Source organism: Anser brachyrhynchus (genome assembly GCF_964034855.1).
Source record: "Anser brachyrhynchus genome assembly, chromosome: 1".
Classification (NCBI taxonomy): domain Eukaryota; kingdom Metazoa; phylum Chordata; class Aves; order Anseriformes; family Anatidae; genus Anser; species Anser brachyrhynchus.
In genome coordinates this window covers 32,405,097-32,425,653 of record NC_137694.1, presented here as the reverse complement: position 1 = coordinate 32,425,653, position 20,557 = coordinate 32,405,097, and the positions used below count along the sequence as shown (strand labels likewise).

At 38.9% G+C, this 20,557-nt stretch overlaps 1 protein-coding gene across 5 annotated transcripts in view; it reads left to right on the top strand.

Moving 5' to 3' along the window:
* The window catches only part of ADAMTS20 (ADAM metallopeptidase with thrombospondin type 1 motif 20), a 97,737-nt gene extending 79,651 nt beyond the window's left edge, over window positions 1-18,086 (top strand). The window contains exons 28-38 of one of the 5 annotated variants that reach the window (XM_080576671.1): window positions 1,893-2,060; window positions 5,835-6,008; window positions 9,869-10,039; window positions 10,900-11,100; window positions 11,233-11,362; window positions 11,516-11,610; window positions 11,698-11,792; window positions 12,212-12,345; window positions 12,980-13,071; window positions 15,148-15,252; window positions 15,921-18,086. In XM_080576671.1, the coding sequence (XP_080432797.1) occupies window positions 1,893-2,060; window positions 5,835-6,008; window positions 9,869-10,039; window positions 10,900-11,100; window positions 11,233-11,362; window positions 11,516-11,610; window positions 11,698-11,792; window positions 12,212-12,345; window positions 12,980-13,071; window positions 15,148-15,252; window positions 15,921-16,010 (1,455 nt within the window). In that variant the 3' untranslated portion in view covers window positions 16,011-18,086. The remainder of the gene's footprint in view (window positions 1-1,892; window positions 2,061-5,834; window positions 6,009-9,868; window positions 10,040-10,899; window positions 11,101-11,232; window positions 11,363-11,515; window positions 11,611-11,697; window positions 11,793-12,211; window positions 12,346-12,979; window positions 13,072-15,147; window positions 15,253-15,920) is intronic. The other 4 variants (XM_080576670.1, XM_080576668.1, XM_080576669.1 and 1 more) reach the window with 4 other exon arrangements.
* The last annotated feature ends 2,471 nt before the right edge of the window (window positions 18,087-20,557 follow it).

Genomic DNA, 20,557 nt, shown 5'->3' with positions numbered 1-20,557 from the left:
CTCACTCCAACAGGTCCAGGTCCTTCTTGTGCTGGGGACCCCAGGGCTGAACGGAGCACTCCAGGTGGAGTCTCACAAGAGGGGAAGAATCACCTCCCTCAACCTCCTGATAAATTGAAAGGTGTTTCTTTTGAGAGCAAAAAGATTTAATTTAGAAACATTTACTGGAATTGTCTAGCACACAAGTAAAAGGCAAGTTGTCACCAAATCAGCACCCTTAGCATTTTGCAAATATAATTATAGTTGCAGGAAAAACATGCTATCCATTGCATTGTGTGATAAAAGAAATTTATTACTTTATTCTGCAATGACTTAGTTTTAAACACATTGGTGGTTTAAACCTTTAATATTACACATATCAATGTTTACAAACATATACAAATCCCTTTATATCGAGGGCAAGAATTTCAGCTGAGATTCTATTTAATGAGATGAAGTTACTCTTATTGTGAAAAATGTTTTTGTATTAGCAGGCTAATTTGATATAGTTTCTTGTTCTGTATTTTAAAAGCTTATCTCTAGCCAGGTTTTTTCTGGTTTTGTACTGAAAGCTGTCTGTTCTGAGCTTCATTTCCCGAAAATAGAAAATTATGTGTATTTTAAAGTGCTTGAATGTAGTAATGTAGTGTGTAATGCTAGTGACACAGAAAACAATATAAGATAAAAGGCAGAGAAGTATCTTAGGTACTTGGAAATGAAGTCAATATTTATATCTTCTTTTTTTTTTTTTTTTCCATATCCATGTAGAAATTAAATTTTGATTTGAGTATCAATTCTGTAGCTGATTGTAAAGGAAATGTTTGTCCAAGTATAAAAGTACAGGGTAAATTGTAGAACAAAGTAAATGTGTTCTCTTTCCAGACACAAAACAAAGTGTCTCCATTTAACAAAACTTTTTGTTAGTATAACATAAAATAGAAATGTTAATTAAAAAAAAAAAAAGAAAAATAAGAAAAGAAAAAGACTTAAGTGCTTGCTTTTTGAAAGTTCACGATCCAAAATAAACCAGCTGAGTTGCCACCTCATTTATAAATGCTTCAGATACTCTTTGGCTGAAAGTTCCCTGGGACCTGCAGTTCTGCTTTGCAGGTGACAGGGACAGCCCTGGTCTGAAGAGTTCAAGACCAACCTCACTGCTGCCCAGGAGGTGAGCGGAGTAATGGCTCATTTTCCAAAAGAGAATGATCTGTCAGATGCACCCTACTCATGGCAAATGCATACTGTTGGGATGGGCTTCACAAAATATGTCTGCAGCTCCATTGGTTTTATGTCAGAGTGGGAGATGTCCTAGAGCTAGCCTGGCATATCGCAGCAATTTTCTGAAAGAAACAGAAGAGCCAGGGGAGATCAGGGGCAGGGCCAAATCTCCAAGGCCTGCTCTGTAAACTGGAAAGTCTACTTAATACATCTTCTCTGGCCTCTGTGCCACATACAGTGAGATACCCAAAGCTCGTGGAAAGGAGGTGTCAGAGCAAGCTTGAGTTCATAGCCTAATAGTTGGAAACATCATATCCATGATTTTGCGTTTTTCTTTCTTTAAAGCTTATATTAAGCATGGTAAGCATACTGCTTACATGAAAATAGCAATATGCTTAGTAGAAACAGAAGGCTGATTGTGAGACTATAATGTCAAGCTGGCATGGTAGACTGAGCTCAGATATGCATCAGTGACTATTTGAATGAAAGAGCAATGTGTGATAGGGATCTGATCAATAATGCTAGGTACAAGAGAAATGGCATAGAAATTTCAGAAACGTACAGTAGATATGTCAGAATATAGAAGCTTATTCATAAAGCTGTAGAGTCCATTTGGGGCTCCTCCACAGATTCTTCTGGTTTTCTTATTACTCTGAGATTCTTACTGAAGTAATGAAATATACTTCTCTTTTCAGTGTTCTGTTTCCTGTGGAAAAGGTTTGAAGTATCGTGATGTGCATTGCTTTAATAGCTTCCAAGCTAAAATAGAGGAAGGAAACTGCAGACATTTAAAAAAACCACGGACATACAAAATCTGTAGAGCTGGAAGATGTCCTGCTTGGAAAGCGAGCAGATGGAAAGAGGTATGTGAAATCTGCTATAATTATGTTCTTCTCTTCTATAAAAGTACAAGGCAATATCATATTCATAACATAGTGCTTCAATAAAAATGTGTCTGCAAGTTTTTACATGCAAATCACAAATTTGAATATCTGTAAGAAGTTCATTGTTTTTCTTTTCTTTTCTTTTCTTTTCTTTTCTTTTCTTTTCTTTTCTTTTCTTTTCTTTTCTTTTCTTTTCTTTTCTTTTCTTTTCTTTTCTTTTCTTTTCTTTTCTTTTCTTTTCTTTTCTTTTCTTTTCTTTTCTTTTCTTTTCTTTTCTTTTCTTTTCTTTTCTTTTCTTTTCTTTTCTTTTCTTTTCTTTTCTTTTCTTTTCTTTTCTTTTCTTTTCTTTTCTTTTCTTTTCTTTTCTTTTCTTTTCTTTTCTTTTCTTTTCTAATAATTTACAAGAAATATCTCTGAAAATTGAAAGTATTTGGTAATCTGAACCTTGTACAGAATAGTTACTTGCAACTTTCCTTGACTTGAAAATTCAAAATATCAGTAAATTTTAGAAGCTTACTTCTCACCTACAGTGACAAATTCAGTGGTACTGCTGTTATTGCTGTCATAGTCTGAATATTGAAGTAAAGCCAGGTTTGTGGGGGGAAGGAGAAGAAAAACGGATTGTGGACACAAATACGTGATCCCTCCACCCCACTTTGATCTTGTAAAATATCTCTCACCTTGTTAGAATTATAAAATCGCTTAGGTTAGAAAAGACCTCTAAGATCATCAAGTCCAACCTAGTTAACCTAGCACTGCCAATTCTACCACTAAACCGTGTCCCTAAGGACATCTTCTGAATGCCTCCAGTGATGGTGACTCAACCACTTCCCTGGGCAGCCTGTTCTAATGCTCCACAATGAAGAAATTTTTCCTAATATCCAACCTAAACATCTCTTGGTGCAACTTGATGCCATTTCCTCTTGTCCTATCACTTATTGTTATGGAGAAGAGACCAACCCCTATCCTGCTACAAACATCCTTTGAGGTAGTTGTAGAGAGCATTAAGGCCTCCCTTGAGCCCCCTCTTCCCCAGACTAAACACCCCCAGTGCCCTCAGCCTCTCCTCACAGGACTTGTGCTCCAGGCCCTTCACCAGCTTCGTTGCCCTTCTCTGGACACGCTCCAGGGCCTCGATGTCCTTGTAGTGAGGGGCCCAAAACTGAACACAGTACTCGAGGTGCAGCCTCACCAGAGCAGAGTACAGGGGGACAATCACTTCCCTAGCCCTGTGTTGTGGTTTAACCCAGCTGGCAGCTAAACACCACACAGCCGTTCGCTCACCCTCCCCCCTCGCTCTCTGGGATGGGGGAGAGAAACGGGAAAGTGAAGCCGGTGAGTTGAGATAAAGACAGTTTATTAAGACAGGAAAATAATAATAACAATAATAATAATAATAGTGATAATGGTAATAGTATTAACAATAATAATGTGTAAGAAAACAAGTGATGCACAATGCAATTGCTCACCACCCGCCGACCGATGCCCAGCCTATTCCCGAGCAGCAGGCCCCCCCACCCCGGCCAGCCACCCCTATATATTGTTTAGCATGACGCCAGATGGTATGGAATACCCCTTTGGCCAGTTTGGGTCAGCTGTCCTGGGTCTGTCCCCTCCCAGCTCCTGCTGCACCCCCAGCCTGCTCGCTGGCAGGACAGAGCAAGAAGCCGAAAAGTCCTTGGCCTGGTGTAAACACTGCTCTGCAACAATTAAAACATCAGCATGTTATCAGCGCTCTTCTCATCCTAATCCAAAACATAGCACCCTACCAGCTACTATGAGCTACTTAACTCTGTCCTAACTGGAACCAGGACGCCCTGCTGGCCACACTGCTTCTTATGCAAGCCAGGATGCTGTTGGCCTTTGGCCGTCTGAGCACACTGCTGACTCATGTTGAGCAGGATACTGACCAGCACCCCAGGTTCTTTTCCACCAGGCAGCTGTTGTGAAATCGTGTTAAGCTCAGCACATGGCGGTATTTTGCATTTCCCTCAATATTTTCCTACCGTCTCATATAGGAAAATGCCACTTTCCATTTAGAAGTCTGTTCTAAAGCTGATCCCAGCTGATGCCTTGTTTTCTTTTAAATGCAAATATATATATATATTTATTTATTTAAGAAATAGAAACCAGATCTTCTTTTTAAACAAATTAACCTAAATGGTCATTCTCTTGCTACACAGATCAGTGAATAATTTCACGGAGAGTGAAATAGCTCTTTTCCATTTTATTTTCCTTTTAAGTGAGGTCAATGGGTAGTATGTTGCTTTAACTCAACCAGTATGAAAGAAAACCAAAATGTTCCAGACAGGTTTTGGTTTTGTGGTTCATTTGGGGACTTTTTGTTTTACCCTCCTGTCTTAATCAGTGTAACGTTTCTGATCACAATAGAAATTCCTACTATGGAAAAAACTAATCAGTCTCAGATAATTGCTACTAGCAGACCGAGAACACCCTAGAGAGGGAGAGTTTAAACATTTATCTGTCTAATGAAATGGGTGCAGTAAGGGCCTGGCTGCTGCCTAAAACAGGGGCTAGAGGCAGAGATTGTACAAAAGTCAGGAATGTTCTCCAGAGTTAACTCATAAACATGCTCTTATGCTTATGGTTAAATAGGTGTTTTGCTCTCTCTTTAAGAAACTGAACTAATTCACATATCCTGATAAGACTGATACATGTAATTTCACACATCAAAGAAATTGGTAGGCTATTACACTCAGACTGAAAAACAACAATAAAAACCAACTGACTTTAAAGAGAGAATATGAGTTAATACCCCAAGCATTAAAGACCATACCTGAGTGATAAGGAGTGTTGAAGGATACACAAAGGTACAGAAACAGATGCTCTCTAGTGTTATCTAACTTTAACCATTTGGTAATTCTGTGATTTCATTAAAAGACCCATACTCTTAACCTTTTATAGGGAAACATGGAAACTTTGGATATTACAGGAGGAGGTGATGCAAGCTCTGTTCCAAAATGGTGGTGATAAAATGCAAGCTGCCATTTATTACTAGTCTCCACAATTTGGCCCCATCTGATAGAGCAATATCTACTTTATGATTAGGTTGAGTCTTTAGGTATGTTTTGGGACCTAATTGTGCTTCTTACTGGGGTAAAAGAGAACATCTATTGCAGCAAGTCTTTGTATTAAGTACTGCTTAGTAAACTACCATTGTAGTTAACTCCTTTTGGCCAGGGATAAGGAAAAGAGACATATGGTAGACAGGTTCTGAACCTTTTTAAGCTCATCACGATTTAAAACCTTTAGTACTACCTGCAAAAGAAAGACAATAGCCTCATAATGCTGCACCATTTGCAAGATTTTTCTAGAATGAAATACTGAGGTTCTTTCTCTTTCAGTTTGATATTTGCATTTTAAAATAACAGGCAAGACTGACATTCTTCAATTGGATAATGAAATAAGGTGAACTCAGGACTTTGAACTGTTTGATCCTGCAAACCCTTAAACTTCTGTTTTGCATATGCATATGCTGATTGTTCCTACTGTGAATTAAGATAAGCAGACAGATCAATCTAGGCATGTTGGATGCATTTATTTTCGTATACCTTACGGGCTTTGATTTTAATTGTAATGTACATTTTCATCATAAATTTATTCAGATAATATGGTGGGGTCTGTGGAGTGTATTTTAAAAAATATTCTAATAACACTCACTAACGGCAACTGCACCACTTTCTGTTGACTGTCTCATTTCACACTGACATAACTAATTTTGATCCATTTCAGTGTTCTGTATCTTGTGGAGTGGGGATTCAGCAAAGGGACATCTACTGTCAGCTGAAGGGCCTGGGTCAAGTGAGCGAAGCTGTGTGTAATCACGCTGCACGGCCCGCTAGCCAGAGGCGTTGTTGGCTGCCTGCCTGTATGCAGTACCGCTGGTTGGCAGATGAATGGGAAGATGTAAGTAAGGCTTTCAACTTGTATGAAGTAACTATGAGTGATGTAATGAGTTTTCCTACTTTTTTCAGCTTTGGATACATTTCTAGTAGCCTTTATGTTGCAGAATAACAAGTGAACATGCTGGATATTTTAAAGGTCAAATTTGCAAAACTGCTGTGGTAGGTCCCTAATGATAGGATTGTGTCATTTTATTACAAAGGTCTTTATATAATGCAAAAAAGTTTTAATAAAACTTCATGATGAAATATGCAAAAACCACATTTTAAGAGGAGAAATACAGATGAAACATCAGCTGGAAGTAAAAACCTCAGCAATAAGATTTTTGGGAATTATTTTTTTTTCAAGAACTTCTATATGGCAGACTAACCAGAAAAGAAGAAACAAAAACAAACATGTCATACTCAAGAAAATCTAACGACTAATCTATCTTCAGGAAACAACTTTTTTTTTTTTTTTAATGTGATGACTATTTCCTACATGCAAAAATAAGTAAGTTTTGTATCCATGTATGCACACACGCACATATGGACAGAGGGAGAGAGAAAATAAAACCTAGATAAATACGTGAAATGGTGTACAGGAGAGCCTGTCTCTTACTGTAATGTTAAACAAAAACTCAGTTTGTGCAGTTGCAGCATCTTTAATCTGCAGTGTTACATTTTTTAGGACAACCCCCCTGAAACTTTGAATATGAAGACTCATGTGTCAGAGATGCAATGCTGTAGAACTGGCTACTGCTCGTATGTAAATTATTTGCTGGTGTTTTGCAAAAACCTGGATAATAGTCATGCAATTCTGGCATATATTCCTCTGTTAAGCCACATTGAGAGAAAGGTGACAATATAGGTTTCTCCCAAGTGTTCACTTCTAACATGACTTTGTTAAAATTAGGAATTAGAGTAGAAATGGCTCAGAATGTCCTTTTATCAGAAATGCAGATTTTCAGAGAGTGAGGGTGAGTTTTCCTTTCCTATCAAACGCTTGTATATTCCAGCTGGGTATTATGAGCTCTTCACTACAAATGCATTGTTTCACTACATGATCTGTCTACTTCCTAAATTTTTCCACATTTTTACTGCTGTTTGCTTGAAATTCCCATGTTCAGTTACCTTCTCTCACCAGCTTCCTACATAACCCTGAACATCTAGCACTGGTAGTAACTCTTCAGGTGTTTATCTGTATTCCCCTCCTGGTGCAGTATGTGCTCAAACTCAGAATATTTTCCCCAGCTGTCTCTGCTCTGAGTGCTCATGTGTCATTTCCTTGCCTCACCAGTCACAGCATATGAGAAAAATTTCCAGATCTAGCATTTGTACAGCTTATAGCTGGGAAGCTGGCTATTAGCAGCAGCCAGCTTTTTCATACCACATAGGCATTTTCACACTAAAAAGAAGAATCTCTACTGGAACAATATATAAGGCATAGTGAAAAGTAGCCTGTCCTCATTACCTAATGATTGGGTTATTCCTCATGTGCCTAATATTTTGACCTACTCCATGCCATTAAAAGATGACATGTCTCTGTAAGCTACACCAGCCAACTGTATCCACACTGCACCTCTGATACAAGTCCACACATCTTCACTCTCTGAGTGACAGGATTTTTTAAAGGCTTAATGCACATATGGCTTCCACTGCTGAGCCCCATTCTCTTGTAGATCTTCTGAACAGGCAGGTAAGCTCTCTCTCTGGTTTACATCCGTTATTCTCTCTGATTTCCCACCATCCTGCTTGTGGCCTCACCTTTTCAAGAAAGTAGGCAAGCGCTCAGATTGCAAGACTAGGAGATTATAAGCACTTAATTCCCTAATCATGAGTCAATACTTGAATTTCTCCTTCAGGTATTAAAACCTTACTCCTACCTAATGCAAGTGAATTTTTGTCTTTTTTTTTTTTTCTTCAAAAAAAGACCACTACAAAGAGTGATGAGAAGCTGTTCTCAGATGTAATAAGGCTGTTGTTTTTCCACATCAGTAACATGATACCACTGATTGTTTTGCCTATTAATTTCTTGCTCACGTGAAGAGATAGAAGGCTAAAGCTTTTCATCTGAATGATTGTTTACCTGGGTCTCAGCTTGTTTAGAGCTTTCTGGTCAAGAGTGGTTTGTAAGCCCAGGTGTGTATTTTGCAGCTTCTTTCAACAGTGTATTTATGTCAGTGAAATTTCTAAAGCAGTTGCTTGGGGCTCAGTGCTTGCTCATGAAGTTTGCAGGTGACACCAAATTGTGGAGACGGGTTATATACACTGGAGGGCAGGGCTGCCATCCAGGGGGTCCAGACACGCTGGAGGAATGGGCTGACGGCAACTTTCTGCATTTCAACAAGACAAAAGCAAAGTGCTGCCCTGGGAATGAAGCAACCCTGCAGCAGCCCAGGCTGGGGAGGAGCAGCCCTGAGGCCTGGTGGCAGCCGAGCCTGGCCCAGCCGTGTGCCTGGCAGCAGTGACAGCCTGGACCGTACAAACAGGGACATGCCAGTACATCAAGTGAACTGGTATCTCTCTCATCATTTGTTAAACCATGACTAGCTTCTACATTCAGTTTTGGTTCCCCAGTTCAAGAAAGACATCGATAAATGGAAGGCTGGATGGGGGCTGAGCAACCTGCCCGTGAGGAGAGGCTGAAGGAACTGGGCTTGGTCAGCCTGGAGAAGAGGCGGGTTGGGGAGACATATCAGTGGCCTTCCAGTATCTACAAAAAGTTGCCAAGAAGATGGAGCCAGGCTCTCCACACAGCGTTGCATGGTGGGAAGGCACAACAGGAATAAAGTGAAGCCAGAGGTTCGAGCTGGCAATTATGAAAAGTTTTTCCCCCATGAAGACAATTCGGGCAGTGGAATGGACAGCCCATGGAAGATGTGCAGTCTCTTAAAGGTTTTCAAGGAAACTTGATAAAGTTAGAGGTTTCCTCTCACAGAGCTGTTCTACCCTACATCTATTTTCTGTACTTCAGGTTGCCACTTTGAGTCAATAACAATAAAATTTGAATTATACATTTGGCCTATACATCAGACCTTGATGAGTCTCCTAATTGACTGTGGTTGGGTCCAAATCCATATTAAGTTATGCTCAGAGTCAAAAGTACCAAGTAGACAGTGGTATTGATTAATACATCTGCTCAGACTGGAGTTTGTGTATTTGAGCCTTACATCTTTATTGCAGCCAGTTCAAACAGGTTAGTTTAAGCATCCGGAGCTGGGGACGTGCTGTTGACCTGTATTATTACATAGCCTGTCCCTCTGTGTTATGTAGCCTGGACTTTTCTGGATTCAGGTGGCAGCAAGGTTCTCAGTCCGTGCTGGCAGAGCTGCTGACGATACTCAGTCTCACAAACCTGCCATGGAAGGAGGTCTGAGGACATCTGGGGCAAAAGCACAGTCTCAATAGAGACTGCTGCCCCAAACTGCCCCTGGTTTTACTAATAGGCAGTTCTGCTTTCTTTTGTTTTATCAGTGTAATATCACGTATGTGCCTCCAGGGATTATTTATGTTTTGTTTCCAAGACCAAGTTATTCTTTCCATATTTCACTTAAATCCTATCTTGACTGTTTCCTTTTCATGCAGAAGAGCTTTTTCACTCAACCTATCATCTTAGTCTGACATTTTTATTTTCTGCTCCATCTCACCCAACAATTACAGTGTCATGCCATTATGTACTGTTGTTTTTGCAGCTGATTGGAGGTATCTGAACACTGAAAATAAAGGATTTTGATTCAGTGAGTAATTTGGTCCAACTCTGATAACACGTCATAAAATTTTTTGCTATCTGAATTTTAGTGATATGTGACAATTGACAAATAGCTTTATTCTGTAAATGAGCAGTTTAGTTCCACATACTGTGATTGTTTTTCTCACACTCAGTGCTCGACATCATATAGAAGAGAGGAAATACACCGAAAGGTTAAGTGTGTGGATGAAAACCAGATCCAAGTGGGTGAAAGCTTCTGCGATCCTGCCACAAAGCCTCCATCAACCAAAAACTGTAGGGTAGCTCCCACTAAGTATGTTGTGCTTACAGGAGAACTGTCACAGGTAAACTAATGATATTGCTCACACATTTTCATGTGACGTTACACTGAAGAGTATTATACTGCTGCAAAATGTACTTCATGAGTGCAGAGGAAAAAAAGCATATTTTCATCTGAATGAGGGTGCCCCAACTTTCTTCACAGTGAACCTTCCAGTCAGTCATGGTTTATTGTAGTAAATCTGTCTGACTACTACCAAACTCTGATTAGTAAGGGCTATGGGATACCAAGTTATTAGAAAGAAGCAGTGCTTGGTTTTAGAGAAGCTTATGCTGTAATGAGGGATGCTAAACGATGCGAAAATGAGTGGTGGTGGGAACATGAACAGGAAAAGGCAGTGCTAGGGACTGTTTGCTAAGTGTTATGATTAAGGGAGAGTCACCATAAATAATACCATACGGGGTGAAAGAGTGTTATCTTTGCCACTTGACTCTGACCGTCATCTGGTAGCCTGCCTGGGAGCTATGAACACCTGCCAGAGGACAGCTGCCCTTACCACCAGACTCCTCTGCTAGCTCCAAAGGAAACGTCCTTACAAACTGAAGCAAACAGAAATCCCTTCCTTGATTTCAGTGAAATGTGGGATCAGTCCCTCGTTTCCCTTAGACTACCTACATGTGCATGAGAGGGAACTGCTCTGGAAACTCTGTGAGCTCTGAGAAGAGCTGCATGGAACTTTCCCTTTCCTCGGGTGTGTAATTATGGTAGACCTTCACTTCTGCACGCTGATTAACTGAGATGTCACACATAGGATTACAGGCTTTTGCCAAAATGAGGATCAGTGATGACTTATCTGTAGCTGCAATGCTGTGGGAAGGTTCAGCTCTGCAGAAATAATGCCTGTGCTTGGGGATTTTATTTTAGTGTTCAGCCAGCTGTGGGCTGGATTACCAGCAGAGGATCACATACTGTGTTGGAATCCATTCTGTTCAAAACAAGCATGCCTACGGCCTTCGAACTGTGGCGTACCGAGAATGCCCAGTAACACCCTCCCCATACATTTATACGTGTAATATCAAAGGATGTTCACAAGGAGCTACCTGGAGAGTGGGGAAGTGGACCAAGGTGAGTACAGATGTGCAAGCTTATTTTTGATAGCTGCCTCATACACAAACCGATGCCAAGGTATTTGCTGACAAGCTTATGTTAATTATTTTCTACCTTCTAATCTAACTTTTGATTGCTATCCTTATCTAGTGCTCAGTGACTTGTGGAATGGGAGTAAAGGAAAGAACAGTAGCATGTATGACTGAAAATGGCTTATCCAGTGACTTGTGCCTGACGCGTTTAAAACCAGATGCCAGAAAGATCTGCCATGCAGAAGAATGTAAGTGGAAGCTGTAATTTTTAGGTGAACTTAATGTTTTCCCAGGTTATTTATTTTAAAGCAATGAATATATTTGGAGGATAATTATGGAAAAGTCCTAAAACTAAACTCTGTTCAGGAAATATTAATATGATTCAATCCTTCATTTTGAAGGTGAAATACTTTCCACCTGCAAAGATATTCAGATTAAAAAAGGGATTAGAAAAGATGGTGAATACCTACTCAACGTTAAAGGAAGGATGATAAAGGTACTCTTAATATTTATGAACATATATTTTTATTAAATAATACTTTCTAAGAAAGATTTTGCTAAAGGATTATATTTTCTCTGGCAGATTTATTGTTCAGGCATGCATTTAGAGAATCCCAGAGAATATTTGACGTTGGTAAAAGGTGAAGCAGACAATTTTTCTGAAGTATATGGATTCAGGTACAAATATGGTTTTGTAAATTTTATGAAGTGCATTTATATCTCCCAAAATAAAACAATCAAATAATACTTACCTTTGCTAAGAAAAGATTAATATATATATATATATTTTTTTTTCCTTTATTTTCTGTTTTGAATATCTAGGCATATGAACACATGCAGAAACGTGGATACTTCCAAGCTGGACTTGAGATAATTGCACTAAACGATTATAATTTTTTTTCTATCTTGATTTTAGTAGAAAATGATTGAATCCACATTAGTATTTCAGCTGAACCAAGGCTAATGGCTGAGCTTCTTGTTCAGTAACTGCTGGTTAATTTTCTATATGTGGCATAGTTCAATGCAATTATTTTTCACTATGATGTTCTGTTATGGAAAAATGTCAAAAGGAAAACTAAATCTTTGCTGTTCTCTAGGTTACAGAATCCATATGAATGTCCTTTCAATGGAAGCAGAAGGCAAGACTGTGCCTGTCGAAATGATTACCTTGCAGCTGGCTTCACAATTTTTAGCAAAATAAGATTTGATGTAGACTCCATGCAAATTACAAGTAAGCATTTTAGTAGTTTTAGCCGACGTGAGCCTTTTTTGATACTGTGCATGGTCATGATTACCAAATTTTCACTTCAACTCACTTGTGGATCTAATGATGCCATTTTGGGGCAAAGAAAATTCTTATTTTCTTTAGGAATTCAATATGAATTAAAAAAAAAAATAGAGAAACCACCGCTACTTCCTTTGTTAGTTTGTCCCTAGTGGTCAAGTGGCATGAATATTACAGTTTCATATTTAAGTGATTTTGTAAATATTTTGTTCCCATTATTCCATTTCCTTTTAGCCACTGGCACATTTTTCTTGGGAAAGTCTTGTCATGCCATAGTTAATCCCTCTCAGACTGTGGTAGAAAGGCTAAAAGGACGGGGTATCTTGCAGCACTTTGAAGCCTCTGTCTGAAGGTGGCAAGCTGAGCCACAGCCAGCTCACGTGGGCTTATGTCCAGGTGCACGTCAGTCCTCTTCCTATCCCCATACTGTCTCAGAAAGCAAACTGGGCTTGTAGGTTGGGTTGTTGTGGCATAAACTAGAATTTCAAAAAAGAAAAAATAAAAGATTGTTGTTTCACACAGTTTTCACCTAATCTTCTAATGCAGCGCTTCCAGTGTTGAGTAATTTTCTGTTTTCTAGCCACAGATTTTCTTTTTGCTCAGACTATACTTGGGAGAGCAGTTCCATTTGCTACAGCTGGAGATTGCTACAGTGCTGCCAGATGTCCGCAGGTATTTATGATTCCTTCTCCCCTTGAAATGTGCACATAGAAGAAAAAAAAGTCTGCGTGACTGGTTTAGAGCTGTAACTCTAAAGCACTTAAAATCTGTTCTGTCTGATCTGTGTATGACTTTATAAGTGTTGTTTTTTTTTTTCTTACTGCTTTCTCTCCTGTTTCACCATCTCTTTTTTTCTGTTTCTACCACAAATTGTTTACTCCATGATTTGCCTCTAGGCCTGTAGCTGTATCATTTTTTGTACTGCTTTCATGTATTGCTCTCCCTCCCTCTTGAGTACCTGGATGTGAGGTATCCTTTGTTTTCCCTTCTCAGTCTTCATTCTCCTTTTATTTAACGCTGCAGTTTTTTTCTTTTCTAATTTGTTTCTTTCCTGACTCTGCATAGCTTTGAAGGCTACCAGAGAAATCGATCCTGTTTAGCACATGAATTCAAATTATACATCTATTGGTGTGTCTATGTTATTGTTTTAGTTTGGATTGGCTGGTGCTTCTTAAGTGAATCTCTCTATTGTCCCAGTTTACTGTTTGTTGTTTTGCGCCATGGAGCAGTCTTGGGACACATGAACCTCCAGATGAAAGTAAATCAAAGCTCCAGAAGGACCCTAGTGCATGCCAACTGCTAACGAGAATTCAGTCTGTGGGAATCCATGAGAGTTAGCCCAGTGTAAAACTCTGATTTGTGTACTGTGTACTGTACACTAGGTTCTCTGACCCAATTTTTTCACTTTACAGGTTTGCTCATACTGCAGCCTACTTGTTAACACAGCCATAGCCCTAGTCTGAGCAAGTCAACCTAGGCTGCCCTTGGAGTCCACTGGCAGAAATGGGATTCCCTAGAACACAGTACCTCTAACCTTACCCTGTTAGACATTTTATGGTTACCATCCTCTGTAAGCGCATATTTCTTTCCACTGATTATAAAGAGAGTTAAGACTCAGTAGCCCAGCCTTGCATGGAGGTGAATCCCTGTTTTCTGTCTAACCTGGGTGCCTAAAATTAAGACAGGCTATATGCGTGGATGCATTCAAGGGCAGCTAGAGACCTACAGTTTAGGGGCAAATGAAGTGCCTAAATTATGCCTAACCTTAATCCCTAACATGAAAACAGTTGGAGTTCATTACAGTATTGGATACCTTCAACCTGCAAACTCTTCAGGCTTAATGCAATACATGTCTATCTGCAATCTGTAACTTTTGTTGGAAGTCATTTTGCTCATGTGTTTTTCACTGATATGTTTTCATCTGTGACATACGCATTGAAACTAGTGCTCTGTGTCTGTATGTAGATAAAAAGCCTCAGTTACATCACTCTGTCCTTGAAATCTGCTCCTGGTCTTGAGTTTACTACATGACAGAGAGCTGTTATGCTGTCATTGTAACTGCACATAGCACTTTTCATTTATTTTTACAAAATGATACCCCTGTAAATGTAGTTAGTTTGGGCCTGTTAATTGTGGAAAGCACTTCACACTATTTGAATGAATATCCCCCAGCTGCTTTATTTGTTAATAGAAATCTATAGAAACAATAAAATACAGAAGCTACAATATGTAATGAAGATTTTATCTTTCCTAAAACTTTGATCTTGTGTTTTAAGCAATTTTAACTAGGTCTGAATACAGAAATTCAGGCCTTCAGTGAACTGGAGGGGGGTTTTCAGATTACAGTGTTGCCTAAAGCAACAGTTAGGCTCTTTGTGGAGGTAACATATATTTTAAACATACCGCACTTCTCTGTGAATGCAATTTAATCATTTTCTGTACCCCAGTTTGTTTACCAAGGTTAGTTCTGTTAGTTCTGTATTCAGACTCTTCAAACAGATACTGCAGATCAGCTGGTTCACAGGTGCTACTTACTGCAGAATAACTTGTTCATGCATCTCTGTGTCCTGAGAGTCAAAAATTAGGAAATATGTGATGTAACCAAGCCAGGTTAAGCATGCCCCTTTGAGTACTTAATATCTAGATATACCCTAAGTTATATGTGTAGCTATGCCAAAGTAAAGTGTTTTAGTGTTTTGAACTCTGCTCACAAGCTCTGTATTTTACCTTTTGTTTTTGTTTTGTTAGGGACAGTTCAGCATTAATTTGGCTGGTACAGGTCTGAGATTATCCAGTACAGTTAGGTGGATTGCTCAGGGCAACTATGCAACTGCTGACATACACAAATCTCACGTAAGTCAATGTTGTTTTCCTTTACCTACTATTATGACTTGCAATATTATACCTCAAGAGGTGCTGCTGATGATTCTCTAGTGCAACACTAGTTATGAATCAAGCGTAGAGCTCAAAGTCTCTGATCTGTCTAAATTTTCTTTCAAGTGCAGTATGAGACCTAAGCCTGATAATTTCACCTTAAAAATCTCATGGAATGTTTAATGACACCTCTCAGAATCTAATCCAGATCAACACTGCCTACCTAGCCTTCCCTTACTGGTTTTAAGGGCCTATTGCCGTATTAATTAGGTTCATTAAAAAATTGGAGATACCTAATACTGCCTCATAAAAAATACCATTTTATTGAAGATACCTACTACAGAAGATTCTTACAGATTGCTTACCTCCAACTTGATTCATATGGGAAACCAAAAGACCTGTTGAAAAAGAAGAGTAAAGATGCATACTTTAGGAAAACATTGGATAGTAAGGTGGGAAAGAAGGTATACAACTATAATGATAAAGGATCTCTGTGCCTGTTCCATTAATCTGATGCCCTCTTGATTTAGTGTTTACAGGTTTGATTTGTCAAAAGGTCTATTGTGTGCAAACCTTGAGGATCTTTTTGTACAACTATGATTACAGTTACTTCTCTTGATTGATTGCTTTCTCTGTCTCATTTCCAGGATGGTACTAAAATATATGGAAGATGCGGAGGATTTTGTGGGAAATGTATTCCTAACACAATTACTGGTCTCCAGCTTCAAATACAGTGAGGACTTTGGTGTGGTAAGAGCATCAAAGCACAACATCTGTCATTTAGGTGCAAATTGTAGGTGCTGTGTATATATGTATTTTTTTAATTTTCATCTCTGTAATGCTCATGACTGTAATGCTCACTGCTAAGAATTCCATTCTATTTTCTTCAGTGTTTATCTGGGGAGGTGCTACCTGTTTGTGAGCTAACAAGTGTGTAAATCACAATCATAAACCTTCAGGTTTTCATGGAGAGGCATTCATTCAATGTATAGTAGGTATATCAACCAGTAAATTGCACTGAGATTGCTAGCATGGGTAACACCTTGAACTGTGCCATAATTGCAATACTGTACCTACAACTAATTGGTGCAATTCTGCATGCAGTATTCAGTAAAATTCATACTGTACTGATTTTCTTGATCAGCTACACTAAAATGTGGAAAGGAAAGAAAAGTCATTCCTATATAGAGAAAAGAGGTAATAATTTCGGATCTTTCAACTTTGTGAAACCTGTTAGGAATTTCTGTCAATAATTTACAACCAAAAAGTATATAACCAGTGTATTTTCTCCTGAGATCAATAGATCTGTGTGTTTCTCTGTCAGTAAAAGCATTTTTCCCCATACCTGTCATTATATCTATTGTGGTGCTCAAATACTAGCAGCAATGCTGAAAAGTGTGGTTTAACCTCTGTAGTCTCTATAGCACATGTTAAACATCTAGGCTTATTTTTTTGTGGTTACAGGAAGAGATAAATAAGGAGAAAAATTGCTTGGAAATCTGATTTTAAATCCCTGCCTCTCAGCTAAGAATGCTGTAAAAGGAGCGTGGTCTGTTTACATACCACTTGTATGTGATTGTATGTATATGCATTTACTTAAACCGTTTCCATATACCCCTTATTCCAATAGCATATTCGTAATGGCTATAGTGTGCTTCCCTTTTTAAATTCCAACTCAATACAGTTTTCAGTAACCTTAAGAAAACTCTGGGGCAGAGGCAGCATCAAGCACACGGTGTGGCTGGTGTCCATCTTTGACTCTGTTTGATATTTTTGAATGGCTATAAGTAAAGCTCTGACATCTGCTAGTTAAAATTATTTCTTCCAGAAAAGTAAGTGTATGAGAGAGTTATACAGTTTTAAAAATGATCTAGGTGGTTGATTTGTTGTTTTGGATCGCCTTACAGTCCAGAACCGTAGAAGTATATGCTTATAAAGATAATGTGTTTCAGGGCCCAACACTCAGGTATTCTGAATAAAATTTACTACCTGCATAATAACATGTATGATGTACTGGATAACTATACATACTTTTTTTCTGACAATGTGCATTCTGTAAACCAAATATCTGTTTTGCATGCCAGTAAAATTGTTAGATCAAATGGCAGCTATATCATATTTCTACCCACAAAGAGTTAGCCATGAATTAGCAATATGTATTAATTAAAACCAAGACTGTACCACATAAGTCTAAGCAGCTACTTTTAGATAACACATGTAGGTAATTATTTTGTGATCTCTGCATCAGAAATGTATTTTTGCACTATGTGCCTTATATTAGTTGTAAACATTAATAAGAATATAAAACATTATTTTCCTAGAAATGTTTACATTTATAATTAAAATCTTGTAATTTATAAAGTATTTATGTAATAAATATGCTTGTGTGAATCGTACTTGAGTACTTTTGCTTTTTTTTTTTTTAAATCAAATACAGCACAGAACGTTGCAAAAATATATAATCTTGTTTATGCATCGAATAACTACAATATTAATACTGCCTCACCATTATAGATAAAGACTTATACTGGAATAACTGTCACACAGGCAGGTGGTAGTCATACAGACGTTTTCAACGGAAGCAAATGCTACTTCAGAGGTACAAACTCCACATCTGCATTCTCTTTCCAGCCCCTACCCCCCTGTTCACCTATACATTTTTTGGGGGGTTGCCCCATAGATCATTCACTGAAATAATCTAGGTCAGTTCTTCTGATTATTTTATAGCATGGTCCCTCAACAGCTACTTTGGCATAAGGTGAACTGAAATCTACCTCCATCTACAGGAGGATCATTTTCTTTTCAGCCCTGAAACACTGGTCACAGGCTGGGAAGTGCTCAGCTCTTCTGCTGCAGAATCTCTCTGAAAATCCACTACCAGATCAAGTGACTTTAACCCGATATCCAACATAGCATATTCTTGGGTAATGGTAGTGATTTTTGAATAAAAAATTATTTTCTATAATTAAAGTATATCCTGTGACCAAGTTAAACTTTTGCATGAAACAGCATTGCATCCTATTATTTTTTTCATCCTTTCTTTCCTTTTTTTCTTGTTTTGGGATTTCAGCCCTAGTCTAGGAAGAAAGTACTTTTGTGCTCTGTCATTATATTTTCATGTTATTATTCTGATTTCACTGAGAAACAGGGCTTAATCAATCCATTTAAACTTCCGATAATTTTCATCTTGTGGGCAATTTGAGGGAAACATGAGCCTGATGATTGGCTCTGATGAATTTGGAAACTTGGTGATGCTGACAAGTTAAAAGGTTTAATAAAAGGAGAATCGTGGGTTGTACTTACAGTACTGTGCTTGTATTCCCTTCAACTGACGTGCCCACAAGCCTGCATCGCAGCCCAGCTGGGTGCCAGCACAGCCGGGTGCTCGGTGAGAGGCTGAAGGCTCCACCAGGTGGGTCTGTGCCTGCCGAGCTGGCACCACTGGTCACAGACAAGTGATTCTCCAGCTTTGGCTGATGTCTAGGAAAGGAAACATTGAACTGTCCCATCACTCATCCTTACAGTAAAAAAATAAACTAATTGAGCAGTGATAATAGAGGACTGTAATGATGCTTTCCCCGGATGTCCCCTAGACCACGTTCAATCCCATCAGCTGTTAGGTGACACAACTTGCTTGTGTATGCACACACGCACATTGAGGGCTTGTCTGAATGTTGAAGAGGGACTATATGCAAAAAAAAACTTGTTGCTCACATTCAGCCCACAGAACGTCTCTCGGTGTGCTATGAAATGGTGGTGTACTGCCTAGGACCTGTGACATCTCTTCCCAGAATCTTTCTCCTACCCTTATTTCCCCTGAGGTGGAGCCAGAAACCCTGGCTTTGTCTCCTCTAATGGGTCTCCAATTTGAGTCGAATTCAAAGGTCTGTTCTCTCGCCCTTTTGTGCCCCTCTCCCTGCAGAGGAGCAGAATGCATGCAGAGGTGTGTTGTACAAGCAGCCCACCCCACGTTCAGGGGAACAGCTGTGGCTGTGATTCCACCACGTTTGTGTCTGTGTGGATTTTTGATGATGGTTATATATTTTTCTTGTCTAACTGAAAGGCTCTAATATCCAAGATGTACTTGAAATAATGAGGGAAGCCTTGTGGTTTGTTTTTGTTTTTTTTTTTTTCCAACTCCTGTAGCCTTGAATGTGGTTAGCATAACTTCTCAGATTTGTTTACTATCTGAAATAAAAATTACGCATGACTAGGAGGGGTTTTATGTCTTAACAGTTTTATTGTGGTAACACATGAGATCCCTGAGAAATTCAGAATCTGAACAAAATACTACAAACAGATTCCTGAAACTTGATGACTTGGTGTTCTGTGGCTATCAAAACTGCACATGAATTAGAAGTGAAGCAGAGATATGCTAAAATACTTTAACCTCACATTAAAAATTAGAGAACCAAAAAATAACATACAAAAACAGTTTTAAAGCATGATAGTTGAATTTTAATAGGAAATAAATATTAAAATGAGCATTATATATATACATTGCAGTTGAGATTCCATGCTCACCATAAATCCATGCTGAAGCTATTTACTTATTTATAAATTAAAACAATTCCCAGTTGTACTCTAAAGAACCCCACCAGAACCTTTTCCAAAAATTAACTTCCGTGATACGACAGAATTCCCTATTTCATTTGTAGATGTCGTACTTGAGCCATGAAATGCCACAGGCTAGCCTTAAATGCATTTATATTTGCTCAAGTGTTGAACAATTCTGAAGTATTTTGCTCACTTAACCCAGGTAAGAGTAGCCTGGCAGAACTGATAGGAGATAACATCCTCAAGGCTAAAGAGTGGCAGCCCTGGGGAAGAATTTGCATCCTACGGACCAGCTCCTGGTCTTGTTCTTGTAAGGCCTGCTCTGCTCTCCTGGTCATCATCTCCTGAGCCTGTATGTTTTTTTCAGGATGGCCTTGTTGTGTTTATGCATTAACGAAAACTTTGAGGGGGGTCTCATCAGCCCCCTCTCTCTCTGGTGTGCTTTGGAAATATGCGGAAAAGATCATAGAAGAAGTAAGGTATTGCTTTAAAAGTTCATTCCTGCTTCACACTACTGGCTTAGAGCAATAACTATGATAAGAGCAGAGGAAAATTACCTTCTGCATTATATTCAAACAGAAGAAAAGGCTATCTGACTTGGAGCTGAATCCAACGATTAATCTTCTCATCCACAGAAGGTGGGTTTCTTTTGCACAATTAAGTTTATTTTGCAATACCGCAGCTTGAGAGGCTTTTCTGGGCTATGTTTATCCTGGCCTTAGAGAAG